General features: G+C 42.7%; 2 protein-coding genes across 2 annotated transcripts in view; both read left to right on the forward strand.

Moving 5' to 3' along the window:
• The window catches only part of DDX41 (DEAD-box helicase 41), a 25,006-nt gene extending 23,352 nt beyond the window's left edge, over nt 1–1,654 (forward strand). The window contains exons 16-17 of the mRNA XM_081956314.1: nt 191–301; nt 681–1,654. Coding sequence (XP_081812440.1) covers nt 191–301; nt 681–817 — 248 coding nt within the window. The 3' untranslated portion in view covers nt 818–1,654. The remainder of the gene's footprint in view (nt 1–190; nt 302–680) is intronic.
• On the forward strand, nt 1,595–12,100 carry DOK3 (docking protein 3). Its single transcript, XM_081956324.1, has 5 exons — nt 1,595–1,727; nt 4,648–4,938; nt 6,238–6,328; nt 7,488–7,660; nt 11,217–12,100. Exons 1-5 carry the CDS (start codon nt 1,671–1,673, stop codon nt 11,988–11,990), a joined length of 1,386 nt encoding a protein of 461 aa, XP_081812450.1. The 5' UTR covers nt 1,595–1,670; the 3' UTR covers nt 11,991–12,100.
• The last annotated feature ends 6,533 nt before the right edge of the window (nt 12,101–18,633 follow it).

Genomic DNA, 18,633 nt, shown 5'->3' on the forward strand with positions numbered 1-18,633 from the left:
CCTAATGAATCATTAACAACAAAGAATATTCTGGGGAACTGGGATACGATCAGTGAGTGTATCACAAGCGATATCTTATAGAGACAGCTACTTGCATAGGCACTGCCCCTTGTCTACTGTAATTGAAATGCCTTTGTGCTATATCTGAGAAATTGGCCTTCGTCTACATGACTTGTCTCTTGGTCCCTAGATGAATCAGTACTCATGGATTTGAAGGCGCTGCTGCTGGAGGCCAAGCAGAAGGTGCCCCCTGTGCTTCAAGTGTTGCATTGTGGAGATGAATCCATGTTGGATATTGGAGGTAAGTAGTCGGTTCGTAAAGAATGGGATGAGAGGAGGCCTGGGAGACTAAAATAGTTTTACAGTTGAGACAGTTCAACCTTCGGCATGGCTGTGTTAGGCAAAAGCATGTTGGAATTATGGTCTATTTGAAGAAATGGAAGGAATTATCTGCTCGGTGGCCTCATGAAGGAAGGAAAGAAATAACTGCTATGCAAATTAGAAGTCAGCCAGGTGCAATTTTCACAAAGTGTGGGAGGTTTTTAAGTCACATTAGAGCTATAATAAGACAGGCGTGTCTTGTGGCTGAGAACTGCATAGGCAATCTTCCTACTCCTCCCATGTGGTAATCACCTTTCAGTGATCTGAACTTTTAACTGATGCAGTATTTTCACTTCCAGGAGAAAGAGGCTGTGCTTTCTGTGGGGGACTGGGCCATCGTATCACAGACTGCCCCAAGCTGGAAGCCATGCAGACCAAGCAAGTCAGCAACATTGGACGCAAAGACTATCTGGCACACAGCTCCATGGACTTTTAGACTGATTCTGCCTTTTGGCTAGGCATAGGTCCTTTTTTCCTGGAAAGGCATCTTCTCTGAAATAATTCCAATGCAGTTTCTGGAACAACTATCACCAATAGGAAACAGGCTGGCAGAGGAGGACTTTTCCCATGTGGGGATCTGAATGCTTCTGTTGAAAATATTGATCCTACCTTGAGGTGAAGTGCTAGACTTGGTGGTTCTATCTCCCACGCTGCCTTCTGTGTGGACATTTTGTGCTAATTTCGAGACACCACCTTGGTGCCTGCACATTCTTGAAAGGCATGCTCCATCCTTTTTAAACACCTGTTTGTTTTTAAGCTGTTCAGTGTCCTTTCTCTTGAGGGTAGCAGGCCATTGTTGCAATAATCAGTTGCATCAGAGATTGTCACGTGTGCAGGGCAAACATTGCCTCTCTCCTCAGCAGTTGACCATAATGAGGAGCCAGAGACTCGGTATATAGTTCACATTCTACTACTGGTTTCTGGTCCCTATAAAAACTGTATAGTTTTATTTACCCCTTGCCTTGACTCCAGCCATCTTGCTCCCACCCATGTTGCTTTCTCTAACAGCTCTGTTTTGGATGACAGCTCCTGCAGCTGCAGAAGAGCTGTTCTTGCCTGCAAAAAGTTGTTGAGTTAAATGTCTCCTGGGACAGTCTGTCTCTCTTGGGACTTTTTGCCTGTTATAACTTTCTGCGTGCTTGCAGGCCCCAAAGAGGAAGTTAGCAGGCAGAGGAAGTTGCCTGCACTATCATACTTACTGACTCATCCCTTGGGCAGCCACAAGAGCTCATCATCTTGACAGTCTCTGTCGTACACTTTACTGGGTTGCTAGCTTGGATCTGACTCCTATGGAGCACCCTATGAAAGATGGGTTCCTGTATATTCAGCACCCGAAATTTGGGAAGGTAAATGTGCTTGTATTGCGAAAGCTGATTTCTACAGAATCGTGAAGGTAGAGATGAATGGATTTGTGGATTTTGTTTGCCTTGTCAAAGTCAAGGAATCTTTTCTGTCTACTTTTCACTGTTAGGGCTTAAGATGTTAGCCTTGGTCGTACAAGGCAGAGCCTGCAGTAGCTGTGATTATCTGGTATTTATTTTCCATTCTCTTGCTATATTGTTATATTGAATTGTGAGTGTACAGCTCTATATTCGGTGGTTTCTGGATATGATTAAATCAAATGACAAATAAAATTAAATGCTGTATACATTAAGGAGTGTAGCATAAATGTGTATGTTGGCAAAATGTGGTAAATTGGCCCGAAGCAATCATTCTGAATGGAATATGGACAAGATTACTTTGTAAGGTATGCCTTTGAACAGAGAAACCCAAGACCAGGGCAGTTTGTACCGAGTCCAGAGTCTTCCAAGTAGGGGAGACTCAGGCATTTGTTAAATTTGAGGCAGCCATGTTGAGGCTGGGATGGAGGGGACGTTTGGATCCCCTCGTCTTATTCCCCACCCTCTTCACTTTCCTATCTCTTCTCAGCTCTGGTGTTGCAGCTACCAACTAATGCAAATGCAATCAAAGTCTTCCCAAAAGTAACATTTAGCAGTGTGAGGTGGGGAAATCACCCGCACAAAATCCAAACGGGTCAGTGATTTTCTCGTTTTCAGTCACTTGCCTTATAGGCCAGGGCTGGCAGATGTCAGGTGATAACGCCAGACTGGAGAGGAGCCATCACTTGGCTTTGAATATTCTAACATTTCCTGAAAGTATTTCCATGGTGTCAAGTGATGTTATCTCACTAAGCCTGGTGGCTCCCAGTGAAGCCAAAATCCCACTGAAGACTTTCTAGCTGGCAATTTTGGTTACTGGTGACAACTGACACATCAGGGAACTAGATTTCAAACCCTCTTTCATTAATCTCTGATTGTACTTTGAAGTTTGGGAAATGGCTGCTGGCAAGGAAAATTAAATGCCAAGTTGAAGTTGTTTTATTGTAACCACTCTGAAAATTTGACTTCGTGGAAATTGATATAAGCTAAAATAGGTTGTTACCATGCTAATGGCTGGAGCTTCCAGGCCTCAGTATTATTCCTTTAGTACTAGTGGAAAAATATGTTTCATACCAAACTTTTAACTCGCTTTTAAAATGACACAGAGATTCTATATTGGGTTATCTAGAGTTCTGCTTTAAAAAAAATATTTTTATCTCATCTTTATTATTTTTATAATAATAATACATATCTAATACTGCTTCCTCCTCTATTTTCTCCACAACAACCCTGTGAGGTGAGTTGTGGCTGAAAAAGAGTGATTGGTCCAAAGTCACCCAGCCGGTTTTCATGCCTAAAGCAGGACTAGAGCTCGCAATCTCCTGGTTTCTAGCCTGGTGGCTTAACCCAAAATTGGCTAAATTTCTTAGCCAACTGAGATGCTCTTTCTAACAGCTTTGTCATATCACGCTCCGCAGAAGTAAGCGGCTCATACAGTACACTAAAACTAATATGAGTTGATGCTTTGGTTTGGCATGGTGTGAACCAAGCTAACTATTCTTTCTAGAATAAATGATACTTAAATAACCAACAGCTTAACAGTGATTGATTCGGTGTATCCCTTTGATAACTGCTACTCATTGAGGAATTTTACAGGAGGAGCACCAATTGGTGTGGGTGAGTACCATGATACTCCTCATCTTCCAAATATTTATATGTGCCTTCCTAAATCTGGTGCTTTCCATCTTCTCAACAGTATTTCCATCATTTTCAGACATTTTGTCTATACTTCTCTTAGAATCAGATCCTCTGTTGCAACAAAAATTAGGTGGGTGGTTATAGAAAATAGCTCAGCTTACATTAGATTGGCTGAAAATTATTGACGCTGATAGGTAGCAGTTTCATAAGATTTGGAGCGATTTTAATCCTGTCTGGAAAAGCTGACGAATCACGGGTATTTTATGTTTTAAAGACAAATCCACTTAAGGAAAAGCAGTGCACCCACCTTCCTCTGGCCTTTTTTGAACAAATTACATATCTGACTTGTGTAATGGAAATTACTATATTTCACTTGCTCAATCGCTGATCTCAGACTATGAAATGCAATGTCAAAAGGGAAGGGACAGGCATGGGCTGAAGATGAGCTGGTCCAATAAATAATAGCTGAGGGCCCTGAAACCATTACTCACTATCAAGTCTGTCGTTTTTTTGAATCCCACGAGGTTTAGAAATTTACATTTCTATTGATTGCTTTGATCAAGGAACCCCCCCCCCCCCAAAATAATACCTTTGTTTCCACCTGGAAACCAATTTCTAGATTTTGTGCTTGAGGTAGAAAAAAAAGAAACTTTGATTTTGGATTTTACCGGTTAGATAGATTTGTTGTTAAAGAAATGGCTAGTTCAAACTATTATGTAAAAGTAAAAAAGTTGTGGTTTGATGTTATTACCCTATTCTACTGCACCAAAGGGAATTGGAAGTCAATGCCTTTTCTTTCTCCCCCTCCCCCCTGCCTTTTTACCCACAGTTTTCTTTTCCCTTCCAAATTTTTCCTAGTATTTGCTTTTGTATTTTTTTTGTATGTTATATTATAAACCAATAAAATCGCTATTAAAAAAATTTTTTTTTATACTGACGTACAAATATTTTCTATGCTGATTATAAATGGCAAAGAGGGACTATGAAATGCCTTTTTGTGATTCTATACATTGGCTCCTACTTCTGTGAGTAGCTCAGTAGCAGTGGAATCGTATTTATTTCTGTTTCTGGGCAGTTACTTCAAACTTACTTTCTTATTTCTTCCTTGTGTGTGCAAATATTTGACTGCAAATGGATTGTTTCCTGGATTGCTTCATCCCCCCTCCCATCCCTTTGCCTCCATTCGCAGAAGACTTGGCGGAAAGTATGGGTCCAACTTTTTGCTGACAGTCCCTTTGGTGTGGCCCGTCTTGAGTACTTTGAAGCACGTGATGGTGGTGCAGCCGGAAAAGCAACCCTGAGGAAAGGGGAACGTAAAGTGATTCGCCTCTCGGACTGTGTTTCTGTGGAAAAAGCAGAAGATCAGAGCTCCCCCAAGGACACAGTGCCTTTCTACTTGTGCATGCTGGAACGCAACTGGATGTTCGCAGCAGATCAACCAAACGAATGGATTGAATTCATCTGCCAACTAGCTTTTCAGGTATTGATCAGAGTGTAACTGAATAGCATTCGCTTGCATCTACTTGAACTGAATTATAGGATGATTTCCCATGCCCAAAAGTTAGCCATACAAACAATAGCACTTAGACCAGGCATGTCCAAAGTGTGGCCCGGGGGCCAAATGTGGCCCTTTTTCAAATTTCAAGCAGCCCGCAGACTCTTCTCTCCACTGGAGTTATTTGTTTAGTCTTTCATAAAATACCATATTTTTCGAAGTATAAAGATGCATCTTTTTCCCCTCAAAAAAGAGGCTAAAAATCTGGGTGCATCTTATACACTGAATACAGCATTTTTTGCCTCCCAAAACTGCTCCCTTCACCAAAATGGCTGCGCATAGCCTTTAGGAGGTTTTCAGAGTGCTCCTGGGGGTTAGGGGGGGGCAAAGTTGAGCAAAAAATGGCCCATTTTTTGCTCATTTATGCCCTCCACAGCCCCCAGGAGCACTCTAGAAGCCTCTTAAAGGCTATTCATGCCCTTTTAAAAAAAAAGGCCCATTTTCGTGAAAAATGGGCCATTTTTGGGAGAGTGCAAAAACTTTTTTTTTAAATTTGCCTCTTCAAAATCTTGGTACGTCTTATACTCCGAAAAATATGGTAGTTAATTCGCATTTAATGTTAAGGGTTCAAAGAATGTCAGGCTGAATGATCGGCCCCACACATTTTCACCTCACCAAATCTGGCCCTCCTTGCAAAAAGTTTGGACACCCCTGACTTAGACTCATATATCTTCACAGTGCATTGCAGCCGTCCCTAAGTGGTTTACACTTAAGAGCCTATTGCCCCCCAACAATCTGGGTCCTCATTTTACTGACCTTGGAAGGATGGAAAGCTGAGTCAATCTTGAGTCGGCGAGAATCGAACTGCAGGCAGCTAGCAGTCAGCAGCATTCGCCTGCAAGTACTGCATTCTAACCACTGCGCCACCACAGCTTTTATAAGCCTTAACTGAATTGCATACCAGACTGATAAGGTTTGAGATCCGGTGTAGCAAAGTAGTCAGGGCGTTGCATTAGGACCGTGGAGACCAGCTTCAAATCGGTACTGATCTCAGTGATCTCAGACAACTTATTTCACTGGCGGGTGGAAACAATCATAGGCAGAGGATCTTGGAGGAAGATGGGATGTAAATATATCAAAACATAAGTTGCAGCAAGTTTTGCTGGATATGGTGATAAAAGGTGGCGGTAAGGTTGTGATAAAGAAGGGCCATTCAAATACAGTAACTCTGCTTTTATCCGAGAATCCCTCTCATTGCTTTCACTTTTGCTCTGGTGCCTGCAGAAAAGACCTTCCCAGTCCAGTACAGTTGGAAACACCTCAAGCCCTCAACTCCTAATGGAGGAGAATTCCATCTACTCATCCTGGAAGGAAAGTACGTACACTGACCCAAGGGTTGGGATGAAGGACCTATAGCCAGCCAGGTCATTAAAAGGGTTAACACTTGTTTGGGCTGACCAAAGAAAAACACTCTGGAGAAAGCCAAGTTTGACAACTTGCTGTAACTGACAGGGTTGTTCTAGAGCAGGGCAGTCAAATTCACAGCGCATGGGCCTGATGTGTCACGCCCACGCCCAGTTTAGCGAAGGGGGGGGAAATGTCCTAATATGTCACGTGACACCTCCATGGCGCCGTGAGTTTGACACCCCTGCTTTAGAGCAATGGAAGCTCAGGCCCAAAAGCTGTGGTTATGGATCCCGGTTTTTCATCTAAAGCAGTGTTTCTCAACCTTGGCAACTTGAAGATGTCCGGACTTCAACTCCCAGAATTTCCCAGCCAGCATTCGCTGGCTGGGGAATTCTGGGAGTTGAAGTCCGGATATCTTCAAATTGCCAAGGTTGAGAAACACTGATCTAAAGCTTCCATCAGATTACAGGTTTAATTTAATTTAACATGTCTTTAATTTTACTTAAGTTAAACCAAATTGTTTTTGTCCTGGTCCCATCCAAGTTAACAGGAGTGCAATCTCTCCATGCCAAGGGCAGTCCCGTCTCCACGCAAAGGTTGCTCACCATTGGGATACACATTCTAGCACTCGGCTTTGTTAGTCTACATCTGTCAGTGTTGACAAACATTCTCAAACAGCAACCGTCCTTATGGAACAAAATAATATGTAAGCATCCACAATATCTTCCGTCCAAGAGATAATGTCTCAAATTGTACTTTCAAAAGTGAGTCCATAGTTGTACTCTGAGTTTAAAACTAAGTCTTTGGTATTTTTATCAGTTAGGCTTTCCTGCTCTCCGGAGCTGATCGCTTTCCTTTGTTCTTCAAGCATGTCCTATTTATTTTCCCATAGCTTTTAATGTTATTCTGTGAGCTGCCTAATGTTATGATATATAAACCGTCTTTTTAAACAAATAAATTTGGTTCATGTTGTCAAACCCAAATAGTCACCCCAGAATGAGAAAGTTTAAAACCGTAAACATCCACGTTCTTATTGATACCAATGCAATCCCCACTGAAGGATTATATAAAGGACTAAGAAAGATTCTTAGATAAATAAATAATACGTCTGATATTTTTCCCAACAGTTTGTGAGTTCCCCGTGAGTGTGTTGCCAACAGAGGCTTCTGCAAGATGTCGATTGAAAGGGAACTACCTGATGGTCTCTTTACCTCAGCAGCTGGTCCTGAAGGATGTGCAGTCTGGACAAATACAATATAACTGGCCTTATACCTTCCTCCGGAGGTTTGGCCAGGAAAAGGTACATAACTTTCCCCTCTCTTCGTTTAGGCCAGAAAAGACTTAAAAGCGTCGAACTTGGAAGAGGATTTCCTCACCTGTTGAACCACGTGAGAGAGTTGTCAGTCGTTCAAATGGACCAGACTAGGATATCAAAGTTATGAATGCTACTTTCATTGTAGGATTAGAACCTTGCAACAGAACCTTGCAAGTCTGAATGTGCCTCTCCTTCCTTCCTTCCTTCCTTCCTTCCTTCCTTCCTTCCTTCCTTCCTTCCTTCCTTCCTTCCTTCCTTCCATCCATCCATCCATCCATCCATCCATCCATCTTCAATAGAACTGCAGAGGGTCAAGTCCAAGATGCTTTCTCAATTTACATTTCTACTTCAGACTCATTTTTTTAAAAAATCTGACCGTTGCCTTGATTCTTTTTTCAGTTCCTCCAGTTTATTCTTACTGCCATCAGTTTCTGTGAGTGATACTGACAGGCCCTAATCAGGTCATGAGACCATCAGCATATTTCAAAATAACCAAAGCTTAGTAACCACCTTTTGTGGGAAGGTAACAGCGTTCTGTGCGCCTTCGGTCTTTAGTCATGCCAGCCACATGACCATGGAGAAGTCTTGAGACAGAACTGACTCTTCGGCTTTGAAACGGAAATGAGCACTGCCCCCTGGAGTCAGGAATGATAGCACATATGCGCGAGGGGAACCTTTACCTTTACTTTAAAATTATACACACACACACACACACACACACACACACACACACACAGGCAGTCCTCAACTTACAACAGTTCATTTAGTGACCATTCAAAATTACAACAGTTCTGGAAAAAAGTGACTTATGACCATTTTTCACACTTACGACCGTTGCAGCATTCCCATGTTCCTATGATTTACATTTGGATGCTTGACATCTGATTCATCTTGATGACAGTTGCAGTGTCCCGGGGTCACGTGATCCCCTTTCGCAACCTGACTAACTCCATGGGAAAGCCAGATTCACCTAACGACGAATTTAACAACTGCAGTGAGTCACTTAACAAATGTGGCAAGAAAAGCCATAAAATGGGGAAAAACTCACTTAACAAATTTGTCACTTAGCAGCATAAATTCCTGGGGTCGTCATAAATCGGGAACTCCCTGTACTCTTCAAAAGGTGCTTCTCACAGGAAGTTTTCCCAGCAGAATACTACAGCCCCCCCCCCCCCCCCAGCTCCCTCGTCACTGAAATATGGAAATTAACCACAGAAACAGGAGGAAGATCAAACAGGAAGTGCTGTGGCAAGACAAGACCCTGCATGCAATGTACCTTCGACAGGCAGCTAAGGTGGCCAACACTGAGAAATTCTACCAGTGAGTGGAAAGGGCCGGACTGAAAGACAGCACTGAGGCGCTGATTATAGCAGCACACAAGAACGGGCACTCAGCACCAGCTCCATAGAAGTGGGGGTTCTCCACACTAGACAGGACTGAGGCACAGAGTGTGCAGAGAGGCCTCGGAGGCACTCCAGCACACAGTGGCAGGATATGAGATGTAGGCAGGAACAGCATATACTGAGCAGCACAAGCAGGTAACTGGCATTGTGTGCAAAAACATCTCCACAGTGTATGGGTTAGACCCTCCCAGGTCTACATGGGGGACTCCACAGAAGGTCAGGCGGGTGTGAAATCCAGCAGGTTCTGGAGAACCGGTAGCGGAAATTTTGAGTAGTTCAGAGAACCGGCAAATGCCACCTCTGCCTGCCCCAAGGAGTGGGATGGGAATGGAGATTTTGCAGTATCCTTCCCCTGCCACACCCACCAAGCCACGCCCACAGAACCGGCAGTAACAAAATTTGAATTTCACCCCTGAGGTCAGGGCCAAGTTCTTGAGATCCAGATTGGCAAGCCGGTACTGACCAATTAGATATCCTGGTAGTAGAGAAGGAGCAGAAGACAGCAGTGGTAATAGATGTAGCTGTGCCAAACGACAGGGACGTCATGGAGGAGGGGTATGAGAAGCTGGAGGAGTACAGGGTCTGAAGGGGTACCTGGGGAGGGATATGGAAAGTAAAGGCCAAAGTGGTTCCAGTGATGGTAGGAGCTCTGGGGGCTGTCACGCTTAAGGTGGGAGAGGGGCTCCAACTGGAACGAGATCCCAGGAATAAAACCATAATTCTGTGTCCAAAAGGGTGCAGTGTTAGGAACAGCTAAAATACTCTGCGGAGCCTTCAAACTCCCAGGCCTCTGGTAGAGGATCTGAGATGGAAGAAGAGATATGTCCCCCATAGGGGTGGTATGGGATTATTTTGAATAGGCGATAATATCGAGATCGAGGTTCTCCCATATAACACCCATCCTGCGCGAGCTGCACTGGCTTCCTGTGGCCTACCGGGTGCGCTTCAAGGTGCTGGTTACCACCTTCAAAGCGCTCCATGGCACAGGGCCTAGTTACCTGCGGGATCGCGTCCTGCCCCATACATCCCTGCGACCCGTCCGCTCACACAGAGAGGGACTACTCCGGGTGCCGTCCTCCAGAGAGTGCCAGAGGGCGATGCCCAGGAGTAGGGCCTTCTCTGTAGTGGGCCCCACCCTTTGGAATGACCTCCCCCCAGACATCAGGACAACAACCGACCTTCGCTCCTTCCGTATGAAGCTGAAAACCTACCTGTTTTGACTAGCTGACCTGGCATAATACTACAATCTCTCCAGCCCAGGGCATTTTTAATTGGTAATTTTAGTTTTTAAGGGTTAATTTCATTGGGGTTTTAACTTTTTTAGGTATTGTAACTTATTTATTTATTCTTACCTCCTCTGTACGCTATATAATACTTTTGTACGTCGCCCCGAGTCCCTGTGGGGAGAGGGGGCGACTAATAAGTTCAAATAATAATAATAATAATAATAATAATAATAATAATAATAATAATAATAATAATAATAATAATAATAATAATAATAATAATAATAATAATAATAATAATAATAATAATAATAATATCAATGATCTGGCTCCACATGAGAAAGATGATTGATTCCAGCAGCTTATATTTTATGGATCTACTTTCATGGATTTGAGAAATTGAGCATCACCTGAAAATCTTAGTAGTTGTTGGCAAAATTGAACAAAGGATGGTGTCGGTCTGCCTCATTGAATCCATTAGGCTCCCGATTCCTTTGATCAGGGCCATCTATAGTGATCTGGGAAGCATTACCTTCTGTGTTGTGGCACTTTCCTTCTGGAACGAGATTCCTCATGAGATCTAGATTGCTCCCACCCTGATAGTATTTCAGAGGGCTTTTAAAGCCCTGGCTTTTCCCTTTAAGTTCTGCGCTAGGTGATTGGAGCCCCTTCCTTGGTGTATGATTTTTACTTTTGTTTTGTTCGTTTGTTTTGCTTTGCTGACCAGATTTTCTCTCTTATTTAATGTTCCATTTTTATTGTCTGTCTGTTGTTTTGTTTTTATGGTTCTTTGTGCCCTGGGTCGATTGGAGTCAAGCGGCATTCTAAGTCAAATAAATAAAACGATTGCTAGATGGAGTGCAATCTAAAAGAACAACTGTTGAAGCTTCCTTTTTCTTCTCTCCCCCCCAGGGTGCCTTCTCTTTTGAGGCAGGTCGCCGCTGTGATTCAGGAGAGGGTCTCTTCTCTTTTAATACTTCCCAGGCTGCAGAAATAGGCAAAGCTGTCTCCGCTGCAATAGAGCATCAGAAGGCCATCCTTATGGAGAACAACAAGAAAGGTGGGGTTTCTCAAGCTCAGGACTGTATGCAGAAAGCCGGGCTAAGGTCATGGGCCTCCAGCACGCAGGGTATGGACGAAATGCAATCACTTCCAAAGGGGAGCATGGAAATTAACCTCTCTAGCGAAAACCACTCTGTTTCTCCAGAGCTCGAGTCTCCTGAACCGCCCATCATCTACGCTTCCATTGGCAACAGCTTTCCTCTCACGTTCCAGCCTTGGGGTAAGACAGAGGCGGAATCCCAAGGGCAAGGAGCACAGCTCTCAGACCATCTCTACGAGAACCTGCACGATATGGAACAGCGTGCCTCTGCCCCAGAATGTCTTGGCTTCGGCTACAGAGACTCCCCCAAGGGCAGCAAAAACAATGACCAATTGCCCGTTTATGACAGTCCTAAAACACTCAAGCGCTTGAGCGGCCATTTTGTCTCGAGCGCAAGGGCGGACTCCTCTCCGGACGGACAGTGTCCATCTCATCTGCTAGACGGTCAGGAGACCGCGAGTGGAGGTGAAAGGAGTGGTAGGCCCAAGGGAAGAGGTGCGTTCAGACACAAGCTGGTTACCATGCTTAGCAGAGATGGAGGCGGTGGTAAAAATAAGAACTCTAATCATGTGGACAAGCCTTAATAAACAGAGAGATCAAGTCCCAAGGCCTGATGTTCTTCAGATCTGCATATCTTTTATTTTCTTTCTCTTGCCTCATAGCCATAACCTCCAAGCAGGGATAATCTATGCATGGTGATCAGTGACGTGCGGTGAGGTTTATGACTGGTGAGGCACTGACACAGTGCTGGGTTTCAAATATTTTTAGACTTGTGGACTTCAACTCCCAGAATTCCACAGCCAGGCATGCTCAGTTCCAATTTAAAGCGACAGCATTTGTTTTTCTCCTTTGCTCCTTCTTTCTTTTTCTTTTTCTTCTCCTTCCCCTCCTTCCTACCTCTCTCCCTTCCTCCCCCTCTCTCAAACACACACACACACACACACACAGAGAAGTTGGATTGGACTATCTCTCCTACCCCTTCCCTCTCTCACTCACTCTCAAACAAACTCCCACACACACAAAAGGCCGAACCGAGCCTTCCAAAAGAAAGAGGCTGGGGGGAAGTGTGTGTACTACAGCATGGCTCTTTGCCTGGCTTCCTGCCTCCTCCTGTGGTCTCCTCAGTGCTCACTTGTGCTCTCCCTCCCCAAGTGTAGTTTGATTGCAGGTGGAGCCACGTTGCCTTTTCAAACTTGTAATCAGTGAAGCTGGGCTAGATTTTTATATAGTTTTATCCAGCTGTGTGTGTGAGAGAGAAATTAATGGGGGCCTGGGGAGGAAGTCACTACACTTGGGGAGGGAGAGCACCAGTGAGATTAAGCAGAGTCATCCACGGTGAGGCAGCAACTAGCTCAGCTTTTTCCTTTTACTTTTTTTTTTCATGATGAGAGTGGTGAGGCTGTGCCTCACTTGCCTCACCTGACTGCACGTCACTGATGGTGATGGTTTGGGTGGAGATAAAATCCTCCAGGCCTATTCCATTCCTTGAAGGCTAAGTGGATATCTAATTGTTTTTGTTTTACAATACCATGTTCGTAGGCAATCAGTAATAACATTTGTTATCTCAACTGTGCGTTGCTGTAGAATCTTGACTCTCTTCACTCCTTTCCAATTATTACAGCTCATTTCACTATATTGCTGGTACTATAGAACTATCGGTTGTAAATCATTTCCACAGGTAGTGAAGATGATAACTCAGTGATGCCAAGACCTTGGGTTTCTTCCATTCCTGCTTTTATGATCCAAGATTGTACAAATGGGGGGAAAATAGTGAAACTTTGGAAAATTGTTGCTAGTTTATACAGAGAGAGAAAGACAGTGGTTGAAATATAAATATTTACGCTATTAAATATATAGTTTTATTTTTAATATAGCCTAATATTTAAACTATATAATGAAATATATTGATAGTTTAACATTCAAGCTTTTGTATATAATTTTATTAGTATATAGGTGAAACTCGAAAAATTAGAATATTGTGCAAAAGTTCATTTATTTCAGTAATGCAACTTAAAAGGTGAAACTAATAAACTCAGAAAATTAGAATATTACATGCAATCAATAAAACAAGGATTGTACATAGAACAATATCGGACCTCTGAAAAGTATAAGCATGCATATGTACTCAGTACTTGGTCTGGGCCCCCTTTTGCAGCAATTACTGCCTCAATGCAGCATGGCATGGAAGCTATCAGCCTGTGGCACTGCTGAGGTGTTATGGAAGACCAAGATGCTTCAATAGCGGCCTTCAGCTCTTCTGCATTATTCGGTCTCATGTCTCTCATCTTTCTCTTGGCAATGCCCCATAGATTCTTTATGGGGTTCAGGTCAGGCGAGTTAGCTGGCCAATCAAGCACAGTAATCCCACGGTCATTGAACCAGGTTTTGGTACTTTTGGCAAAAGCTGAGGCAAGTCATTGCTGCAAAAGGGGGCCAAACCAAGTACTGAGTACATATGCATGCTTATACTTTTCAAAGGTCCGATATTATTCTATGTACAATCCTTGTTTTGTTGGAATATATTTTTATTATTTTTACATTTAAAACAATGCAGTACCTCAAAGTCAAAGTGACCATACATTCACATTATATACAGCTAGTCTCAATCATTAACAGTTAGCCTACTTAATATATTGTCTATCCTTCTGTCCAATCACAATATATACATTTGTTCCAGTCTTGTCACCTTGTCTTATACCAATCATAAAATCTGTTCCAGACTTCAAAATATTCTGATTCCCCTTTATTTTTAAGTTCAAGAGTGAGCCTATCTGCTTCCGCACAGGCCAACCAACATTTTTCTGATTATATCTAGCTCTGATGGTGTATTTTCTTTTTTCCAGTATTGTGCATAAATTATGCGCGCCACAGTTAGTACATGTATAATTAGATAAAGTGTATCTTTCTTAAACCCCTCCGGTATTATACCTAGGAGAAAAATTTCTGGTTTAAACAAGATTTGGTCTCCCACCATTTGTTCTAACCATGATTGAATCATTTCCCAATATTTTTTTTGCCTCATTGCACGTCCACCACATATGATAAAAAGTGCCTGGTGTTTTTTTTTGTACAACCCTAGTTTTATTGATTGCATGTAATATTCTAATTTTCTGAAATGGTGGATTTGGGGTTTTCATGAGCTGTACGCCATAATCATCACAATTATGACAAATCACGGCTTGAACTATCTTGCTTTGCATGCAATGAGTCATATCTCGTATATTAGTTTCACCTTTTAAGTTGCATTACTGAAATAAATGAACTTTTGCACGATATTCTAATTTTTCGAGTTTCGCCTGTATATAGCTACTAAATATACAGCTATTCCGGGTAATTGCTTGGTCCTGCTCTTTTATTTCCACTAGAGGGCAGTGTCTCACTTGCATTTAAGAGGTCAGCTTGAGAAGAGATTCTGCTCCATAAGACACTGAGTGACTGAATTGATGCGGATCTGATAGGGTGCCCATTCATCTTAAACCCTATAAAGCAGGGGTTTTCAACCTTGGCAACTTTAAGCCTGACGGACTTTAAGCTGGCTGGGGAATTCTGAGTTGAAGTCTTCCAGGCTTAAAATTGCCAAGGTTGGAGACCCCTGCTATAAAGCATGGGTGTCAAGCTTGTGGCGTCACTTGATGTATCGTGATATTTCTCCCCCTTTGCGGAGCTGGGGTGGACGCATCCGGCCCGCAGGCCGCCAGTTTGACACCCCTGCTATAGAGTGTTAGAATGCAGGCAACAGAATCTGCATTTGAAGCTCTGTTTCCCTTCTTTTGTTCCTCAGTTATTGGAACGCCATTTACTCTGAAAATTGAGCCTCAGACATTTTAAGGAAAGAATATTATGCATTTAGGGAAATCCAAAGCAATAGTTGCAGCTACAATCTGCCAAGATAGATCATTCAGAAAGGCAATTCAATTTCATATGTAACTTGAAGCCAGCATGCGATTTGCTTATTTCTGAGATAATGTGATACATGGAAATTACACAGATGCCCTTGGCCTGCTCATAAATAATTGCAATTTAATTAGTTAGTGTATTAAGCAGTTAATCTAACTACTACAACTAATTATCCATAACAAACAAAAGCAGGGCAAAATCGCTAATGCAATCTAAAATCTAACATGAAAACGAAAAAGAAAAGAAAAGCTAAAAGTAGAAAAAAAAAGTAGAAAAAAAAGAAAAGATATAAGGAAGCAGGTCCCAATATTTTTCATGGAAATTATAAGTTCAATTATATTTTAACCCCTCTGTCTTTAAAGTTGCATCACGACTTTCTTCTTTCTGTAATCTATATCCCGTCTAATCATCCAAACATAAATCACTTTCATTTTAATTCAAAAAGTCCATAAGAGGTTTCTAGTCATTAATAAATATAAATATTGTCCTTTCTGTAATCAATTTATCCCTCTCAACAAGTTCTATCAGTTTTACCAACCATTCCTCCATCGTGGGTAATGCCAAATCTTTCCATCTTTGTGCATATAGTACCACGGTAACTATATATTGCAAAAATCTTCCATCTAAATCAGTTTTCACCACATGCTTAGAGGAGGAAAACATCCAAGAACTGAGAACTCTTAAGAGAAATGGTATTTATGCATTTGATTTTGTAATTGCCTAACCTTTTATGAATACATTTCTTGGTATCTATTTGGATGAGAAGAACATCCCATTTTTTATCTTTAGAAAAATAATAGTTTTACAGTGTCCTTTGATTAATAAATTGGAACACCAGCACTTCACTTTGACAGGGCAAAAGGCCAGAGAGAGAAAAGGCAACTATTGGGAAGCACTGTGAGAGAGTTGCCATGTAGATTTTTGGTTCTGCGAATAGCTCTAAATAGGATCATCAGTCTTACACACACAAAAAGGAGGAATCTTGACTTTTAGGTTTGTGAATTTACCTTTTTTTTTTCTTAATGGGACTCTGATGGAGAGCCATTTAGTCTAGTGCAGTGATGGGGAATCTTTTCAGCATCGAGTGCCCAAACCGGAACGTGTAAATGTGCCTGCATAGTGCGCGCTGGAGCCCCAAGACGAGATGGCCAGTGCACAGGCCTATTTTTGGGTTGTTTTGGGGGGCGTTTCCAGGCTGTTTTCAGGCCATTATTCAGGCCATTTCCCAGACCATTTTCTGGGCTAAAAAATGGCCTGAAAAACGGCCACAAAACAGTCCACAAAACAACCCGAAAAACAGCCTACTTTGGGGGCATTTTCAGGTGATCTGGCCCCCGCAAAGACCAGCTGGCTGAGGCGCGTGCCCACAGAGAGGGCTCTGGGTGCTACCTCTGGCACGCCTGGCGTAGGTTTGTCATCACAGGTCTAGTGGTTAAGGCACCAAGTTAGAAAGCCAGAGGCCAGAAGTTCTAGCCCCGTCGTGGCCATGAAAGCCAGCTGGGTGACTTTGGGCCTGTCACTATCAACCCAACTCACTTCACAGAGTTGTGGGGCAAATAGGAGGAGGAAGGTGTGTTGGATGTGTTTGCTGCCTTGAATTGTTTATAAGGACAATAAAGGCAGAACGCAAATAAATAAATAGCCATCAACCCGAGCCTAATAAATACAGCCATGAGAAAGGATATGAGCCTATGAATTAGAGCATCAACACGACTAAAACCGTAGTTTAATTAACAAACCATACGGATTTTATTGCAGCATAAACTTAATGGACTAGAGTGCACTTTGATATGCAAACCATACAAGATTGGTGTGTTAACTACAAGAATGATAGAATAAGTGTTGCCACCGTGGGTCAAAGCCACAAAATCCACAGAACGGCAGTATCTACCGTATTTTCTATGCATAGCCCACATATACATACACACAAATACATGGATACGTTGTCTATATGTATACACCTGGATACACGAACATTAATATTACCGTACAGTATGCTATGATTTGTTTTGGATTGTTTCAAAAGGAAGAGTACAAAAATAAACTTTAGAGCTGTTGTGCTTTGAAACATAGACCAGTCTTAAAATATAGGCCATCTGTTAGCTCTGTGTAGAAAAATGAGGGAGGTTCTCCCCCACCCCACCCCACCCCAAGAGCTCAGTTTACAGGCTGCAGCAAACACATGGAGTGGATAGAAGGAAGATTTCCTGTTGCCACCATCTGAAGACAATACTGCAGCCACTTCCTGCTTTGCTTGACTAAGCAAATCCAGATGTGCTCCCTGAATAGAAGCAGCAAGCAACTTGCTGTAAACAACTCCAGACCTCACAGCAAAAAAGGAGGACAGGCCCTGCTCTGCCAGTGCAGTAGCTTAAGTGATAGCTCAGGAATCAGTCACAAATCAATACATCAGGAGGGGCAAGGCTGCGCGAGTCACTACAATTTATTACACAATTATTTCAAATGGGTAGGACAAGGAGAGAGCCCAGGTGCATCAATCCCTGTAGGCTTAGAACTAACATTTCTGTTCGGCCAACACAAATTTACGTTAGGATGGTTTCCATTTGGGCGGATCTCACGCATAAGGACAAGTATCCTGGCTGCTGCACTATCAGCTTTATCCAGCAGAGGGGGTGAGCTGATCAGCTCCTTCAGCTAGTAATATATTGTAGGGCCCCATGGTCCTGCAATATTCCCATTTGCTATAAACTCAGCTGGATAGGCTTGGAGATCTTCTAGTCCAGGGGTGTCCAAACTTGGGAACTTTAAGACTTGTGGACTTCAACTCCCAGAATTCCCCAGCCAGCCATGCTGGCTGGGGAATTCTTGGAGTTGAAGTCCACAAGTCTTAAAAGTTCCCAGGTTTGGACACCCCTGTTCTAGTCCAACACTACTCAATTCCAGTGGCTGTCCAACCTCTTCTTAAAAGCCTCTGAAGGCAAGCCATTAATTCATTGGTTAATTGTTCTCACTGTTATGAAATTTCTCATTAGTTCTAGGTTGTTTCTCTCCTTGATTAGTTTCCATCCATTGCTTCTTGTCCTGCCTTCAGGAGCTTTGGAGAATAGCTTGACTCCCTCTTCTGTGTGGCAACCCCGGAGATATTGGAACACTGCACTGCTAGTTCCTTTTCACTAGACTAGACAAATCCAATTCCTCCAACCGTTCCTCATACGTTTTAGCCTCCAGCCGCCTAATCGTCTTCGTTGCTCTTTTCTGCACTCTTTCCAAAGTCTCTACATGTTTTTACCATATAATGACCAAAACTGCAGGCAGTGTTCCAAGCGTGGTCTTACTAAGGCTTTATAATACTAATACTTCACATGATCT

The sequence above is a fragment of the Natrix helvetica genome (genome assembly GCF_964273705.1).
Source record: "Natrix helvetica genome assembly, chromosome: 1".
Taxonomy (NCBI): Eukaryota; Metazoa; Chordata; class Lepidosauria; order Squamata; family Natricidae; genus Natrix; species Natrix helvetica.

What these genes read in the sequence shown, in the direction of transcription:
- DOK3 (XM_081956324.1), top strand. Translation starts at nt 1,671, where the DNA reads ATGGAGCACCCTATGAAAGATGGGTTCCTGTATATTCAGCACCCGAAA. An exon ending in AGCACCCGAAATTTGGGAAG is followed by an intron (nt 1,728 to 4,647) that starts GTAAATGTGCTT and finishes CTCCATTCGCAG; the next exon opens with AAGACTTGGCGGAAAGTATG. An exon ending in CTACTCATCCTGGAAGGAAA is followed by an intron (nt 6,329 to 7,487) that starts GTACGTACACTG and finishes TTTTCCCAACAG; the next exon opens with TTTGTGAGTTCCCCGTGAGT.